Raw genomic sequence first — 18,380 nt, 5'->3', positions numbered from 1 at the left:
CTCATCCACGGCTGTTTCTGCTGTAGGCTTGGCAAAAGCGGCTGGTTTTCTTACGATAATACTAGTGCCATGGCAACTATACATCCCCACGTGACAAAATAATTGCGCTCGTTAAATCACTACACGTGAACAACACATAGCGATTGGACAAACCAGATTTTGAGCATATGTTATATTGTGCGTGAAGGCGTGGAGTATATTAGAAAACAAGGTGGACTAGCTATATGAGATTATTAACCACCCAAAACAGCGTAAATAGAGTCTAAATAACTGTTATGTGCCACTCACCTAATAGCTGGGGAGAGTCTCACAAGACAGCTGTAAAACTTATAAAGACCAGGTTTCTAACATTGATTTGTGGGTAACCAAACCGAACATTGCGATGACGTTCCTTCTACCACCTGAGATATTGAAAGTTAGTACGCTATGGGTTATATCACTAACTTGCATTCGCTGTTCAACTCTTATCATGTAGTGCTCAGCATGCCAGCGTGATTACTCATTCGCCATATAGACTAAATGCAAGACTAATTGCCATAGTGATTCTCTTGAGTGAAAAAAAGCAGCTAATAGACGGTTTAAGTAAACAAAACCTAACTACTAAACGATACTAGTCTAATTATTACTATTCGCAATGGCTAAACTCGAATCTGGTGTCATGACAAAAACTGGTTACCACAATCGAACATTAAGGTGAGTATTATTTAAAATATAATAGTTTTATTGAGTCATTGTTGAAGTGAACTACAGTTTAATCTGGGCTAAGGTAGCACCAGACTAGTAAGGTGTATAAGTACGTTTATATATTATATGTAGACTGGAGTTGTGGCCACCGCGTTGGCTTTTTCGATCGCCATTGGCTGCTTGGTAAACATTGTACATATTGGTGACGTTATGGCCCACAATCGACCTTTGCTTGTCAGGCTATAAAAGAATTTGAGTGATCTGTGAGGTGTCTTTCCACCTATTAGGTGAGGTGTCATAGCGGTCTCGGCTCCTGGCACTTGTACATTGTTGCACAAAACTGCAGCCAGTGCAATATCTGTATATTGCACTGCGGTCGGTGCATTATAACTTATATATATGTTGCACTCGTTGCAGTCTTCAAAACCGCAACCAGTGCGTTATAAGTTATAATGCACTAGCTGCGGTCTGCAAGAGTGCCAACTATGGCACTGGCGAGGCCTTTGAACTTCCCACGCAGATTGGATACATTATAATACATGCCTAGAAGATTCAATTATTTCTGGGAGCACATAGTAGTATTCTTGGTACGTAGCAATGCTATGAGATAAACAACCAATATTATTGCATATTTTCAGTAGTATTTTGAGAAACAACTATTGTAGTAGAAGAAAGCGAACAAATATAATAAACAATCAAGATTCTTTTAAGCAAGTTGGGTTTACTGTATTACTATCTGTATGTACTTCTGTATAAGTAATGTTAGTCTTACTTAATGTGCTTAGTTTAAAAATATGTACAGTTGGTCGTACTCATACTTTTACATCTACATGTTTTGTTCATCTTAAATTCTTAAATGACAGGGTAGGCCTGGTTTGTCTAGTGAATTCTGAATTGTTGTGTTCATTTACTACACAGTACAATGTGACATTTCGTCTGTTTATTGACTTAGAAACAAGTGGACTTTCAGCACTGGTATAAAAATGCAGCTTTGAAGGAACAATTAGAGGATGATGTGCATCACAAAAAGTATCCTCGCCGGTTTAAGCTTGAAGTAGCCAACAGAGAAACCCTATTTTTCCATGTACGGAGATATTTAAGATTTAGTCTCTCAGGGGGAGAAAATAGACTTCGTAGAGATATTGCAATTGCTGCTGTTGGTAAGTAAATATAGCTACTTAGCTGTGTAATTTGATTACTTCCATGCTTTTAGAAGAAACTGATACTAACAGGCAAATTAGCACATCACAATTCTTACCGTCACATTCTGGAAGAACTGACAGCAGTTCAAGTACGTGATTCATTGAGTTATATGCATACTGTGAATTGCTACTGTAAAGATCTTCCATTGCTATACTTACGTCAATAAACAAACTAGAAACCTTTTTGCTGTATATTGAATAGAGTTGTACCAATTATCAGATCAGTAATCAGCAGAGCCCTATTATTGGCTGTCGTTGCCGTAATCTCAAAGGGCTGGTATCAAATAATTTGTACAACCGTAGGGACCCATGGAGGCTTAATTTTTATATGCTTCACAGTGCTTATACATTTGTGACCGGGCCTGCGAAAACAGGGCATGTGGGCACAAACTACACCCTGTCATGTTACAGTGCATATCTCAGTAATGGAACAGAATATTAGCAATCTGTAACTTGCATCATAAAGCCAATTAAATGCTTATTAATATCTGAAAATTGCATTGCCTTAGCATGATGCTTCAAAAAGTTATGGGTGATGAAACATTGAAAATATAGGCAAAAATCATGTGCCCACATGCCCTATTTTCGCAGGCCCAGTCACATTTTATACTCATGCTAGATACCTTTATTTCACAGTACTTAGTCTTGCATGGCAAGACCATTTTTCTCCTTGATGGTGCTTCACACAACACTTCGATCACATGATCCTCAAATTTAAGTTTAGCCTCTGAAAAAAGGGCTGATATGCTGTAAACTGACTCATTAGCATAGGCTATAAACAGCTGACAGGGAATAACTAGTTCAGCCCAGCTGTTTGCAAAAATTTATGAACTTAGCTGTGAATATTTTCTCCTTTCTGCAATTTTCAAACATTCTTAGTTGATAATTATAACATCTTCAAACAGGTTGTAGGACCAGGTGTCTTGCAGACCTTCAGTGCCTCAATAAATAAAAGGTAAAATGTAACAAACCCACCTAGTCCAGTATTGATGTTAGAAAGGTGGTGTGGGTGGGAGGAAAAAGCCATGCAAATCAGAAGATTGATGTTTAGTCCCAAGTCATTTTAACCTGCATTAAGCTAATGACCTTTTTAGTTATTTTTTCAATGGTAATGTTATGAACTGTACGCGTATTTTGCACTGTACGTATATGGGGCATTCCATACACTTTTGGACTACCCCATACGCATATAGGTCAGATCATTGTCCCATACGCATATGGGATACCCATACATGTATGAGGCCCCATACGTATATGGGACAGCTTTCCCCTCTATTTTACCTGGGCTTGGTGGGCTGCCATCCCCAACCGCATATGATTTACAGTTGGCACATGCATACAGTATTAGCTAAAGCTACTGACCCTGCTCAGTGTCAGTGTTACAGTGATACATACTTCCCCGAGTATTGTGTTCCCAGTGCACATATCACTAGGGATCTGTGTTTCTCTGCACACATGTTGATCTACAAGTCATGGTGATATATATTTCCCTGAGTATTATGTTCCTCAGGTAGGGCATTCCATTCACACATATCCCTAGGGATGTATGCTTCTGAGGTTTCCAGAAAGTGGTCAAGTATTGATTATGTTTTGCATGTAATATTATCAAGATTTTCTAATAGAGCAGTCAACCGCCCTAATAGAACAGTCACATTGTAAATCTTTTACAATTTAAACTACCTATTAATTTATCTGCACCAATGCAGTGAGAATACTCTAAAATCTTACCTCAGAGTATTCAAAGCCTGAAAATTTTCCTAAGAGGCCTTCCATGTAGACCCCTCATGTCTGTTTTATGTCTGAAACTTCACATTGCTCCACTCCTTATACTTGGCATGCTCCTACTGTGCCAGCAGAAGCAAACAAATTCATATGCAACATTTGGGCCATGAAAAATAGGATGGACCTTAGGGTGTCAATTGGAAATTTACTTAAAGAAAAGCGAAATCTAACTTTAAGAAAATTGGAAATTTAACATAAACTCATGTGTGTAGCTATCATATATGTTACTGTCTCTGGGAAAACCGGTCTTATCGCCCATTTAAAAGTATCGAGAAACGTCGGTTTTAAATATTCTGTGTGTTGTAGCTGGCCAATGGTGGTAGCTACGCGTACCAAATTTTCACACGTTTCACAACAATTTCTTACCTTCTTGATCATCCACTGAAGAAGTAGTCAACAGCTAAGTTTCCCGCCATTTTAGATAGTTTTTAAACCGAGGTTGTCTGTATCAGGCGAGCTCCAGAAGGGGTGGGAGGCGGGGGCCCTGGAAGGAGGGCAAGATGGTGTTCAAAAATTGAAAAGAGACGTGCTAGGATGAATTGGGCCAAGTTATAGGCCATTCAGGGCTCAGAACTGGCTAAAATGAAAGGAAATTTACAGCACAGGTCATTGTCCAACACCACAGAGCTGTACAGCCACACACAGCCATCTCCTGGTCGGCCAGGGCTCCATCAAGACCCCAGACCACTCGTACGGCTCGCCACTGTGCTCTAGAAAAGCAGCCAGCAAAAGCAGACCACTTTACTCTGGTCGACTGTGGCAGTGAAACTTGATAGTGCATTCATTAAGCTTTGTGTTTGTGTGAAAAAATCAAACTTCCTGTCTTGGGCGATAAGAACGGTTTTCGTAGATCCAGTCACATATTTTGTTGAGTATTTATTGTTTGTTTTGTTTTGTAGTAGCTGGCCAACTATACACAGGCTGACACCTTGTACAAACTTTGCCTTTTGTGTATGCCTCCTTGTTTGGTACAATTAAAACTACTGTACTTAGGCCACTATCACTGGTTACTAGAGTGGACCCTCAACATGGACTGCTTTTTTTTTCTTTTCTATGGTTGCAGATACACTGTTTTATTGTATTGTACTCATGTTGTAAAGCCTAATAAATAAATAAAATATAAATAAATCCAGTTTGCTGAACTAAGTGATTGAAAAGAAGAATGATGTTTTCAATTTTATTTTCTTACTTTAGCTAGCTACAACACCAGAAAATTATATTGTATTAGTTACGTAGTGGTGTTGAGTGATGGCCTTAAGTTGGCCTAAGGAGGTCTTAAGTCAACTCCACATTTTAGCTGCATGCACGACTATATTAATATTGCAAACAACAAAATTGATATGCCTCATACATGATGCAAACTCAGTGGCGGATATAGGATTTTTGAAAGGGGTTCCTGAAAATAATAATCCACACAAAAACAGCCAAAAAAAAGTGGTGTGGCTTTTAAAAAAAGCCTGGGTGAAAGGGGGTGGCCAAAAAATGGCTGCAATGATTTTAATGCTGATAAGTTTTAACAATGCACAAAGCCATAATTAAATTTTTTTAGTATTAGCATCTTTGCAGCCATTTCTTGGCCACTATCTTTGATTTCACAACTTTTTTCACCCAGGTTTTTTAAGGCCGCACCAGTTTTTCACAGCTTGACTGTTTTTGTGTGGATTTCACTCCTTTTTTTAGTTTACAAGGCCCCAAAACCAGTCTATGGCTGACTAAATAAAACAAAGTGTTCTGAGAAAACCTGAGACTCTAGAAGATTTAAGCTACCTTTGGCTACTGAGAATTTAATATTTTACACTGTGAAATAAACAAACTATAGGGTGAGAGTTGCAGTAAGCTGTAGCCTGACTGCTCTATTAGAGTGGCTGTTCTATTAGAGTATCTCAATCATTGCCAAGTGTTGTTGGGGTTTTAATACAATTATAGCTATAATGGAAAGAAACCCATGCAGCTATATCCACCACTTCCAACTGTCAGGACTTGACAATGAGTATATCATATGGCTCTGTATAGCTAGCGGGTTAACTACTAGGTTTAGAATGCATTTTTGTCATCTACTCGGATGAAGGATTTAGCTAATAGAGTAATTTAAGCTTGGTTTTAAGCTAGTGACCCTAATGCGTATGAGCACTCTGTACACGTATGGGTATCCCATACGCTTACGGGATACCCATATGCGCATAGGCAGCCCCGTATAGGTGTACGTATATGGGATATCCCATATGCGTATGGGACAAATATGCGTATGGATTACAACAGTCATTTACTTTTCAACCTGTTCCTGCATTATTGAAATTATGTCCACCAAATCAGGGCGGATCCATTATGGAAAAGGAAGGTCAAAATGAACTGAGGCAATACATTGTCTTGTTTGGTAAGATGAGACCAAAAAAAATAGGTCACAGCCACCTGACAATAGCTGCCCACCTCACCAACTACACATTTATCGCTCATAAAGTACATATTAATAATCCTTACATAGCTTACTACACACTGCTCTAATACTCTGACTGCTTTATTAGAGTGACAGCTCTATTACTCGTGGTATACTAAAATTTTTGGGAGGGGGTCAAGAGCCCCCCCTTGAACCCCCACCCCCTAAATCAATGTGGTTAGCATTATACTTATGGGTGCACTTGCCGTAATGCATTAAGACAGATAGTAGTAACAGTATGCTACATAGCATAAGGAAAGTATATGAAACTGGGAGAACGTTCAAATGCACTGCACTGTTAGCAGTGTGTTTTGATTTAAAGATGACATTTACACTAATTTTATATAGCTCAAAATTGATACCAAGTTCCTTTTTCTGGAAGCTGATTTTTAAAATTACTAGAAGGGAACATCCTCCTTGATAACCGATGCTTTGTATTTTACAGAGTGGGCTTCACACATTAATACAGTAACTTCTACCATAATAATGATTGTGCCCCCTCCCCTTCTCAGTAAGATCTTATCTTTTTCAAATTGCAATTGTGACACTTAGTTATACATTAGCTTGGATAATGTATAGAGTACTAGTGTAAAAATAATTTAAAACACAGTTGATATTCATTCGGCAGCCAGATGCTGTATCTGCATATCCGTCCGGCAGTGTCACCCATAACTCGAGTATCAAACACACTAGTTGTATGAAGGTAAGTTTAGGTGAGTTTGAGACGAGCTAGGGTTGGAGCAAGTGAAGCAAGTGTCCCGGCAAAGCCGGTCCAGCCCTAGTATGAAGGTAAGTTTGAGTGAGTTTGAGGTGAGCTAGGGTTGGAGCAAGCGAAGGGGGTGTCTCGGCAAAGCTGGGCCAAACCTAGCTCACCTCAAACTCATCCAAAAACTTACCTTCATACAGACAGTGAAAGTCATTATTATGCTTAACAGGCAAGCGTCAGGTTAGCATTAGGGTTAGGGTCGGGTTCAGCTTTGGTTTCTTCTTCACTGGGTATTCTTCTTATATAGGTTTCTTCTTGAATGACGTATATAAGGTAGAAACTAAGGGAGGTGAGTAGCTGGGAGTCACATAGCACAGTAGTTATGACCTTGGACTCACACGGTGGAGGTACCGGGTTCAATTCCCAGTTAGAATTTAGGTTTTTTATTGTTTTTTTTCATTTGGGACCCTTTTTGCCTAAGTTTTTATTTATGTGACTGCCAAATGGATATCCACTGCAAATTTAAAAATTGAAACATGGGAATAGAGATTGCTGAAAAAGTAAAGAAACAAGAGTCAAACAAACCAGCATGTTAAACACTCGGAGATCTCTATTTGGACTTAAAGGATATGGTAGAAACTAAGGAAACGAAATTATGTTATGCTACCTCTAAAAATAGGTGCTAGATATATAGCTGGAAATATAATTATGCAATTTTTATGCATAGTTTTGTAATATCAGATTTCATAATTGGTGAATTATTTTGTAATTCTCTAAGGGCCACTTCACTTGACAAGCCTAGATGTACCAGCAATGCATGCATACTCCCATCATATGACTTCTTATCTGGAATAGTAGGTGCATTTTTGAAGCATATAGTAGGCACTGTCAGTACTAAAATACTTTGTGAATCTCAGTTTTCATCAGTGTTAATTTAATTTTTAATAGTTGATATTTTAAAATGTTTGTAGTTTCACAGGAGAGCTAACATTAATGACTTAGCTAGTGTATAATAAGCTAATCTATGACAGCTATATAGTCCATCAATTCCATATGCTATCAATGTGGGTACCTGGTGGGATAGTTAACAAGACATTCTTGACTGCTCTATTAGAGTATTTTTAATGCAAGTGACTGCTATATTAGAGTGTTTCAATCATTTTAGCAAAAGGATCCAAAGAATGCTGCAAAGAAACATTGTGCTGTAATAACCTATATCATTGCATGATGACCTTTATCAGTCATTTTCTGTGGGTTGTTTCCATTCCTGCTTTCTGTTTCCGACCTATTCCCATTTTCCTCGAATTCCACTTACCCGTCAAGTAAAGCTTGTTAAGTCAGAAATTTTATTGCTTCCCAAACTAGCTTGTCATCTTTCCGCAAGGTTTCCATCTGACTGTGGTTGAAAATTTACTATTGTCTCAACAAGCAAATTCATTTATGATAGGTTCCAGATTTAGGTATGTAGATAATCTTTTTATCTAAATTATCTCCCAGCTCTAGTGATTGATTGCCCTGTAAAGGCTCTGATACAGATGAGAAGATGTTACATATTAGCTGTAACATGAGGCATTCAGGCTTTTCCTTATATATATATATATATATATATATGTCCTCTGCCCTTCCTTGACAGTCGGGCATGCAAATCAGGCAAAGCTCTCGTTCCCCCTTATTACTTAAAACTCCAATCTTCCCTACTTGCCTTAATTTAAATTGTGTACTTTGTGCTATTCTAAATTTTAGATGACTTTGAGTATGAAATTGCTGAAAAGAAACTTTTACAGCAGTATAATTTCCTCTCTCGTCTGCCAGTCAACACTTTATTACCCTCACTTATCTCTAAGCTAGTTATCACAGTGGATCAGAAGAAAGATATAGCGAAGAAAGAAGAAAGGCAAACTGGAAAGGGGATGGAGGAGCTGCTAGATGAGGTGATACTATCCAGTCTAAAGGCAAAAATCTGTGACAAATATAAAGGTTTCCTTGAAGCTATGGCTGAAAGTGATGATGCTTTACTGAAGGATGCTGCTGACAAACTAACTAAATAAATAATGTAAATGTACGTATGGCCAGAGTTTGTAACAGTACTTTTTTCTTAATCACAGTGGTATCAGTGCATATATTCCATTGCATAAACTATTATAGGTAATATGGCAAATATGACTGCAGAATTATACAACATAATTACTGTATTTACTAAATCTGTGCCTCACCGTCAAATAGTACCGCAGTGCGGTACTATTTATCCTTGTTTCTGGTAATAATAATAGTACCACAATATACATTTTTAATTACTCTTTACTAGTGCTCTTTCATCTCCATCTTGATTTAAGGAAGGCATTGTCATGGTAAAACTTGAATGGCTGTCCTATGGTAAACTGACCAGGTAGCATGAGGCATGACGTGGTTGTGCTACAAGGACTTGAGTGAAAGAAAGGTCTTGTATAGAAGAAGTAAGTAGCTACGTGCTTTGTGTTGTTTTTTTTAACTATTAAAATAGCAGTAGTAGTGGCATGCAGGTGAATAATACCACAATGCGGCAAATAATTTTGGAGGATTTTAATTTATCCTTATGTTTATGCAAAAAATAATAGTACCCCTGGGGCACAATCAAGCAATACATATGTTGTGGGAACAGCTGTCAAATATCTTGACATTAAAAAGTGCATAATGAGGTGCATATAAGCTTTTGCATTTATTGTCTTTCAAGAAACTGCCAGTAGCTACTTATAACTAATCTGTAACAATGAGTGCTATATCATAGCTTTGATCAAACATCTGAACAGGAGGTTGTCACAACACCACTGTTAGTCTTTTTATTTATGACAAATCCACACTGTAATTAGCTTGTTTGATTGTTTCTGACACTGGGGTGGTAGACTGCAGTTTGCAAAAATTAACAGTTCAGGACCTTGAGTATCATATAATATGTAGATAGCCATTATAACGTTTGGAAAAACAGTAATATTAAAATTGTAATTGGCTTGTGCTGCAGTATTAATAAGGGAGCTGCTTCATTTTCAATTGGTAATGAAAAAGTACCAGTGTTGAAGATGACAGATGGTTATACTATCTGCAGTTGATAACAAAGTGTGAATGGTTCAAACAATGTTACTTCTATACCCTAAACATAGTAAGTTCTATATTAAGTGCTTGTACAACTTTTGCAAGTCAGAATCAATACAATAAGAAAACGACACTGACTATAACTTCATACATGAAATTTTCATCTATGTCAACAACTTAATGATAATGTATCTAGAAACGTAGCAAAGATATTGTAAGTGTAGTTGGTGTACTGCCTGAAAAAAAAGTAAATGAAAAATGCTTCATGTTGTTTATTTACAATGCTGAACAACATTATTAATTGTTAAAATCATTTATCATACATTAAAACAAAATATTTGAGTTTCATTGACTACTTTCAGGTATCTAAATCCTGCAGATCCCTTGTTCTTATCTCAATTATAGATTGATATCCCGGGGTGACACAAAGCACATCAATTACACACCTGTGACATTAAAAACACATGGGCATTTAACCGGATCTATATAACTTAATTGAGTGAGGTATATATTGAGCTTGTTTCTACGTGTATGTACTAAAGAATGCTTCAATTATCATATCACAAGCAGCTGTGAAGGTACAACAAGGAGCAGTGAAGGTGCAACAATGAGCTGTGGTCTAAACAAGTTTAACGTCAAACACAGGGTACCACACACTGCTTGAAGGTTCCTAGTTTACTAATTTGTTAAGCTGCTTTACTGTAGTCGTACCCAGTTATACTGATAGTAAAATGTCAGTAACTTTAAGTATATGGAACATAATTATTTTACTAAGTTTTAAACTCTCAGTAAAACATCAGTGAATGCGGGTTTACTGAAAAACTACTAAAATAACAAACAATTAACTGTTCCATATGCTGGGGATATATCACTGTAGTAAACTAAGAAACTTCAAGCAGTGACAGAATTTAGTAACCCAAAAGTCCTGTGTTGTGGTACCTGAGTTAGATATCACAAATCTCCCAATGTTTTGGTCGTATTCTGTTACTTTCTACTAGAAAGAGATGTTGCAGTGATTATGAATACAAAACACAACAATGCTAGAGCGATTAGACAACAGAGCGATTATGCCGCGCGATTAGACAACAGAGCGATTATGCCGCGCGATTAGACAACAGAGCGATTATGCCTCACAACAGAGTATTGCATACATGTGTAGCTGTAGCATTAGATGTAGTAATTAAAAACTGAAGAAACAGTACTGTAACTGACTTGTACAGGAGCTGTTTTACAGTCATAATCATTGAATTGGTAGTGTGGAAAACAACAGATGATCATTCTGTAGGTCGTGTTTCATACCAAGGCATATATTTTTAATCATGATAACATTAGCATTGTAAATGAATAATCACTTCAGCTATCTTTCTTGACATCAGTGGTTGCAGATACAGTACTGAAACCTGTAGCTGTGTTAAGGATCACTTTATTACAATTAAGCAGTCATCTAACTCATCTTATAACATCCAAGATCAGAAAGTCTCAAGTATATATATATCTAATCAAAAACAGCCAAGCTGTAAAAAAAGGTGCGGCCCCCATAAAGGCCATGGTGAAAAAAGATGTGAAATCCAAGGTGGCGGCCAAGAAATGGCTGTGATGGTAGGTTAATGGTTACATTTTAATAACAACAATTCAGGTGAATTTGGTGCCAAGACCAAGCGGCACAAAATTCACCTGAATTGCCGTTATTAAAATGTAACCATTAACCTACCATCACAGCCATTTCTTGGCCACCACCTTGGATTTCACATCTTTTTTCACCATGGCCTTTATGGGGGCCGCACCTTTTTTTTACAGCTTGGCTGTTTTTGATTAGATATCACTTCTTTTTGTATTTGTATACTGCAAAGCCGGCCTATGGCTGGCTTTGGGGCTTTTTTAACCCATGTGTTTTTTTCTTTACCACAGGAAGAAGAAAAGAACTTAAAGAAGAATTTTAGTACTTCAATTATTTTTGATTTTATTAGTAATTATACAAATTATATACATATATTTATTACATGCTCATTATTCCCCACAGGATTTTTTTTGAAGCTGATCTCTCTACTGGGTGACTTGAAATGTAGCTGAACTATATACAGGATGGTTTTTTTGTAGCTGAACTCTCTGTAACAGGTGATTTGTTTGCAGCTAAACTCTCTACATGATGGTGTCTTTATAGCCGAACTCTCTACATGATGGTTTCTTTGTAGCTGAACTCTCTATAAGTGACCGGGCCTGCGAAAACAGGACATGTGGGCACAAACTACACTCCGTGACTCTACAGGTCATATCTCAGTGCTGGAATAGAATATTTGTATTCTGTAACTTTCATCATAAAGCCAATTAAATGCTTACTAAGAGCTGAAAATTGCATTGCCATAGCACAATAGTACAAAATGTTATGAGTGATAAAAGTTTGAAAAAGTAGGCAAAAATCATGTGCCCACATGCCCTATTTTCGCAGGCCCAGTCACATAAGGTGACTTCGTCTAGCTGAACTCTCTACAGGGTGATTTTTTTTTAGCTGAACTCTCTGCAGGGTGATTTGTTTGCAGCTGAACTCTCTACATGATGGTTTCTTTGTAGCTGAACTCTCTACAAGGTGACTTCGTCCAGTTGATCTCTCTACGGGGTGATTTGTTTCTAGCTGAACTCTCTACAGGTGAATTGTTTGCAGCTAAACTCTCTACATGGTGGTTTCTTTGTAGCTGAACTCTCTACAAGGTAACTTCTTCTCTACAGGGTGATTTGTTGTAGTTGAATTCTCTACAAGGTGGTTTGTATGAGGCTGAACTCTCTACATGGCGGTTTCTTTGTAGCTGAATTGCCTACAGAGTGATTTGTTTGCAGCTGAACTCTCTACATGATGGTTTCTTTGTAACTGAACACTCTACAAGGTGACTTCTTCTAGCTGATCTTTCTACAGGGTGAATTGTTGTAGCTGAACTATCTACAAGGTAACTTCTTCTAGCTGATCTCTATACAGGGTGATTTGTTTGTAGTTGAATTCTGTACAGGTGGTTTCTTTGTAGCTGAACTCTGTACATGATGGTTTCTTTGTAGCTAAACTCTTTACAAGGTGACTTCTTGTAGCTGAACTCTCTACGGGGTAATTTCTTTGTAGCTGAACTCTATTATGATGGTTTCTTTGTAAATCAACTCTCTACAAGGTGAATTCTTCTACCTGATCTCTCTACAGGGTGATTTGTTTGTAACTGAACTCTGTACAAGTGCGTTTTTGTGGGTGATCTCACTGCAGGTTGATTTGTTTGTAGCTGAATTCACTAAAGGGTGATTTTGCTTGTAGCTGAACTCCTTGCATTGTGTCTAGTTTCTAGCTGATCTCTCTACAGGGTGATTTGTTTGTAGCTGATCTCTCTACAAGTTGATTTGTGTGTAGCTGATCTCTCTGCAGGTTGATTAATTTGCAGCCGATCTCTCTACAGGGTAATTTGTTTGTAGCTGATCTCTCTACAAGTTGATTTGTGTGTAGCTGATCTTTCTACTGGTTGATTTGTTTGTAGCCAATCTCTCTACAGGGTAATTTGTTTGTAGCTGAACTCTGTACAAGGTGCTTTTTTGTAGGTGATCTCACTGCAGGTTGATTTGTTTGTAGCTGAACTCACTAAAGGGTGATTTGCTTGTAGCTGAACTCCTTACATTGTGTACAGTTTCTAGCTGATCTCTCTACAGAGTGATTTGTTTGTAGCTGAACTCTCTATAAGGTGATTTATTTGTAGCTGAACTCCTTACATTGTGTGTAGTTTCTAGCTGATCTCTCTACAGGGTGATTTGATTGTAATTAATCTCTCTACAAGTTGATTTGTGTGTAGCTGATCTCTCTGCAGGTTGATTTGTTTGTAGCCGATCTCTCTATAGGGTAATTTGTTTGTAGCTGAACTCTCTATAAGGTGATTTGTTTGTAGTTGATCTCTCTGCAGGTTGATTTGTTTTAGCTGAACTCTCTACAGGCTGATTTGTTTGTAGCTGATCTCTCTACAGGGTAATTTGTTTGTAGCTGAACTCTCCACAAGTTGATTTGTGTGTAGCTGATCTCTCTGCAGGTTGATTTGTTTGTAGCCGATCTCTCTACAGGGTGATTTTTTTGTAGCTGACCTCTCTTCAGGGTGATTTGTTTCTAGCTGATCTCTCTACAGGGTGATTTTTTGTAGCTGACCTCTCTTCAGGGTGATTTGTTTCTAGCTGATTGCTCTACAGGTTGATTTGTTTGTAGATGTACTCTCTACAGGGTAATTTGCTTGTAGCTGAACTCCTTACTTTGTGTCTAGTTTGTAGCTGATCTCTCTACAGGGTGATTTGTTTGTAGCTGAACTCCTTACATTGTGTGTAGTTTCTAGCTGATCTCTCTACAGGGTGATTTGTTTGTAATTGATCTCTCTACAAGTTGATTTGTGTGTAGCTGATCTCTCTGCAGGTTGATTTGTTTGTAGCCGATCTCTCTACAGATAATCTGTTTGTAGCTGAACTCTCTATAAGGTGATTTGTTTGTAGCTGATCTCTCTGCAGGTTGATTTGTTTTAGCTGAACTCTCTACAGGGTGATTGCTTGTAGCTGAACTCCTTACATTGTGTCTAGTTTCTAGCTGATGTCTCTACAGGGTGATTTTTTGTAGCTGAACTTTCTTCAGGGTGATTTGTTTCTAGCTGATCTCTCTACAGGTAGATTTGTGTTGATTTGTTCATTGCTGATCGCTCTAAAGGTAATTGATTTGTTGCAGTTGAACACCCTGCAAAGTGTTTTGTTTGTAGCTGATCACTCTAAAGGGTAATTTGTTTGTAGCTGAACTCTCTCCACAGTGACTTGTGTGCAGCTGAATTCTGTGTAACTGAATTCTCTAGAGAGTGACTTAATTGTAGCTGAATTCTCTACACAGTGCATGACTTGTTTATAGCTGAACTTTCTTCAGTGTGACTTGTAATGTTCTGAATCTCTATAGTGGTATATTTGCTTAACTCTCCACATGGTGACTGTCTTCTTGCTGAACTGTCTATAAGATTAACTGTTTGCAGCTGAACTCCCTACAGAATAACTTGTGATGGAATAAAATTCTATAATGGAGTAAATAAATTAGCCGAATGCTCTATTAGGGTGACTGTTCTATTAGAGTATCTCGATCTTGCATTTGCTACACGGAGTTGGCTTTCGAATCATACTTCAGTAGTTTGTAATCCGATTCTTCTGTACTACTGCAAGGACTTTCTATGAAGATTATTCCAGCTATACACTGATTTTCAGCTCATTGCTCTAAGCGGTTTGCCTAGTAGGCGTGAAAACTAATACTTTTTTATTCATAAAAATCGATCGCGTAATTGTGACACAGGTTGGGTTTTGTGTCATATCTCCGTGGTCTTTATCTCGATTCCTTTCAAACAACCAAAAGGCACTCCTACGATGGTTACTCCATCTACATAGCAATTTTCAACTCATTCCATGAAGCGGTTTACCCTGTAGGCGTGACAACAAATCGATCTTGTTTTACGCGAATAATCGGTCATAACTCCTGAACCATTCATCGGATTTGTACCAAATTTGATGCTAGGATTCGCCTTTGGACTCCCTTTCTGTGTGCCAAGTTTCAAGGCGATCGGAGTACGCGTTTGCTTGTTATAGCAATTTTTGTAAGTGTGCGAAAAGACGAAGAAGAAAAAGAAGAAAAAAAACCAAGAAAAAAACCAAACTTTGGCAGCTCGTATCTCGGAAATGGCTGGAGCGATTTCCTTCAAATTTGGAATCTAGACTGCCTTGGCTGGCGGGCAACTGTGTAGCAAGTTTGGTTCCAATCAGATAAGTGATCACCGAGATACAAAGGTGTGAAAATGACGTTTTCGTTCTTCCTGTCAATATACTCACGGTGTGGCGCGCCGGCTTCTTGGGCCGCACGACACACTACCGTGTGTCTTGATCTCCCCCCCCCCCAAACACCTTTGCTGTAAAAAAATGGCGCGTCCAAGAAACACTGTGAAAAAAGAGGAATATAAGATGGTATACCGTATAGCGGGTTATTTTCGAAACAGAAATTTTCGCACAAGAAGCAAAATCTGAATTTCGCAAGAATTTAATTTCGAAGAGTGCATATTTTGAAGTCGGATGGATTTCAAATAAACGGAAATCCGTGTCACAAAATATGAAGATTCGTGAATGTTTGCCGAAAACTGATTTACTGATGGAATAATCCCCATTCCTGTGCACTGGAGAGAAGACTGAGGGAGTCTCGGGTGGAGTGAATTCACTGGCACGAACACGCTCGATCATATACTATAGATTCTAGAGCAGACGGCATCAATTCCCATTCTGGAACCTGTTTTCTGGTTATTGGTACAGTAATGATACAGTTTACCCATTATCATCAGCAATACTGAGCTAAAACTCGAAGAATACATGAACGAATCGGCGAAAATTGGACAGTTACTTTCACTTGAGGGAATTTATTTTCAAAAAACAACTGGACGTGGGAATTTATTTTCGAAGAGAAAGGCCTCTTCGAAATATCCGAAAATAAAAACCTTTCGAAAATTACCAGCTATACGGTATCTAATGGCTTAAACTATACAAATAATCTCAGTATAATCTTGCATTATACTAACTATCTTATACTTTAGTAAAAGCCCCATCTTATATTATGGGAAACAGATTATACTTTAGTTTAATACACATTCTTTGTATGGCTTTGTTTACTTAACTAAATGTGATAACTTCAGCTTCACCATCAGATCAGCCATTATTGTCTCATTTTTAGCTTCACCATCTCATGTGACTTAAGATTTTTTTTGTACCAAACAAAGTCATGATGATTTTACAATAAGTAGCTACACTTCTGTTAATCACTATAGCTAGCTAACTAGCTTCAGTTTGTTGTGATAATTTCATACACACATTTTCATAGTCAGTAAAGCATATAATACCAGAAAAAATATTTATTCAATCTAAGAGTCATACGAATCTAGATTTTTTTGCTCAGTTAGCACACCTGCAAAAGTTCGTAGTAATGCTTGTTTAAAATTGAGGGGTCAGTGGTGTGCGCATGCGTATTAGATGCAATTAAGTCGCCATCTTTGTCGCTATTGTTGTATCAGAGGTTGTAAATGTGAGTGATATGACGGTGTATCTCGCGGAAAGAGTGTGCGCGATCGGTGCCATCGTCCAATGATAGTTATGGACCACAACTGTACATCCCCTCGTACATCCCTGTTGGCTGTAGTGGTGAAGTGGCGCGGCCAAGTGGACAATTCCTTCGATGGCAGCAATCAAAAACAGCTATAGATGAGTAAGTATTAGACTAAAATGATAGCTTGTACGATAGGTTTAGCCGTATTAAATTGTTTATTGTGTATTGTATGACAATAACCTGCAAATGATTCAACTTTGGTGTTCAGTGCTGTGTACGTATTACATGTTTTATATCCTGTTATCTCAGCTTATGGCGGATGACGAGTGGACACAGTTCATCAGCCATCAACAGTAAGAGTATGCATGATCTGCTGTTATGATTTTGTATATTATCTCTTCAGAGGTACAATTTCTTGTCAAACCTCTTAGTTCTACAGGCTGTCAGTGTACAACATCTGCAGTGTTAGTTTCCTTCAATGGCAGCTGCTTACTTTAAAGAATCTGGTAGCGACCATATGTGGACAGTTTTGTTCTTTTTTCATGGAGTTGTCCAACGTCATCTTCTAATTACAGCTGTAAGTGCATTAAGCCTGATTGGGTTTTTATTCATTTTCTTTTCAATAGGGTAGGAATTACAGACTTGGTCTCAGTTCTAGGAGATTCTTCTTATTGCTAACATCTGTAAGTAAGTACACTGAGAGTGTCCAGTATACAATTTATATTTACCTTCGTTTAGGTTTGTGGAAACTGGTCTCATTTCTTCTGGGAACCGGCCTCATATCTTCATGTTTTCACTACTTTTTATCAACAGCTGATGGCTGCTACCTTGTCTGGCACTGTAAATGAGTTGAGTGCTTTCAAGAACCTGTTCCGCCTTGTTTGTCCTTATTTCACTGACCATGCTCGTATTGCTAACAAAAGTAAGTTCACTGAGAGTATGCAAATTGTATTATATTTAGTCTTGTTTCAGTTGTACTTTAGTGATTACAAGATTCTTGGACTTGGTTATCAGTGTACCAGATGCTTCTAGTGAGCTTACGTAACACGTTAGCCCAACAAAGTCACATACTAAGTGGCTGTTTTATGTCTGGTTAGACTCACTGATAACACCTGTAAGTACACCAAATAATCCAGAATATGAATTATGTTTGCCTCCACTTAGGGTTGTGAGACCTGGTCTTATCAGACTTGTCTTAGTTGTACATGGATTGTCGGTCTCAGACTCGGTTTCAGTTTTAAAAGATTGTTACAAACTGTAAGTACAATGATTGTTCAGTATACGCATTATATTTACCATCTTTAATAGAGTTGTGGGACCTAGCCGCCGTTCTACATGGTAATACTAGGTTTCCAAACAAGGTCTCAGTTTTATGAGATTCTTATTGTTGCAGACTGT

At 38.0% G+C, this 18,380-nt stretch overlaps 2 protein-coding genes across 6 annotated transcripts in view; both read left to right on the top strand.

Annotated features, from left to right (window-relative positions):
• LOC136244289 (uncharacterized) overlaps positions 1-8,956 on the top strand; it is a 102,570-nt gene extending 93,614 nt beyond the window's left edge. Inside the window, exons 11-13 of the mRNA XM_066035841.1 lie at positions 1,637-1,844; positions 1,898-1,975; positions 8,552-8,956. Coding sequence (XP_065891913.1) covers positions 1,637-1,844; positions 1,898-1,975; positions 8,552-8,856 — 591 coding nt within the window. The 3' untranslated portion in view covers positions 8,857-8,956. The remainder of the gene's footprint in view (positions 1-1,636; positions 1,845-1,897; positions 1,976-8,551) is intronic.
• A 7,635-nt stretch (positions 8,957-16,591) lies between these two features.
• On the top strand, positions 16,592-18,378 carry LOC136247050 (uncharacterized). Of its 5 annotated transcripts, none has more exons than XM_066038648.1 (8): positions 16,592-17,141; positions 17,292-17,335; positions 17,444-17,559; positions 17,609-17,665; positions 17,721-17,904; positions 17,955-18,096; positions 18,147-18,239; positions 18,291-18,378. In XM_066038648.1, the coding sequence occupies exons 3-6, from the start codon at positions 17,461-17,463 to the stop codon at positions 17,963-17,965; spliced, it is 351 nt and encodes a 116-aa protein (XP_065894720.1). In that variant the 5' UTR covers positions 16,592-17,141; positions 17,292-17,335; positions 17,444-17,460; the 3' UTR covers positions 17,966-18,096; positions 18,147-18,239; positions 18,291-18,378. The 5 variants fall into 5 exon arrangements, 4 of the variants coding, with proteins under 4 accessions (XP_065894720.1, XP_065894719.1, XP_065894721.1 ...); XM_066038647.1 differs by having other exon boundaries at positions 17,386-17,559; XM_066038649.1 differs by lacking the exon at positions 16,592-17,141 and having other exon boundaries at positions 17,160-17,335.
• The last annotated feature ends 2 nt before the right edge of the window (positions 18,379-18,380 follow it).

This window comes from Dysidea avara, chromosome 2 (assembly GCF_963678975.1).
Source record: "Dysidea avara chromosome 2, odDysAvar1.4, whole genome shotgun sequence".
Taxonomy (NCBI): domain Eukaryota; kingdom Metazoa; phylum Porifera; class Demospongiae; order Dictyoceratida; family Dysideidae; genus Dysidea; species Dysidea avara.
The sequence above is the reverse complement of the archived record's forward strand: the minus strand, read 5'-3'. Positions and strand labels throughout refer to the sequence as shown.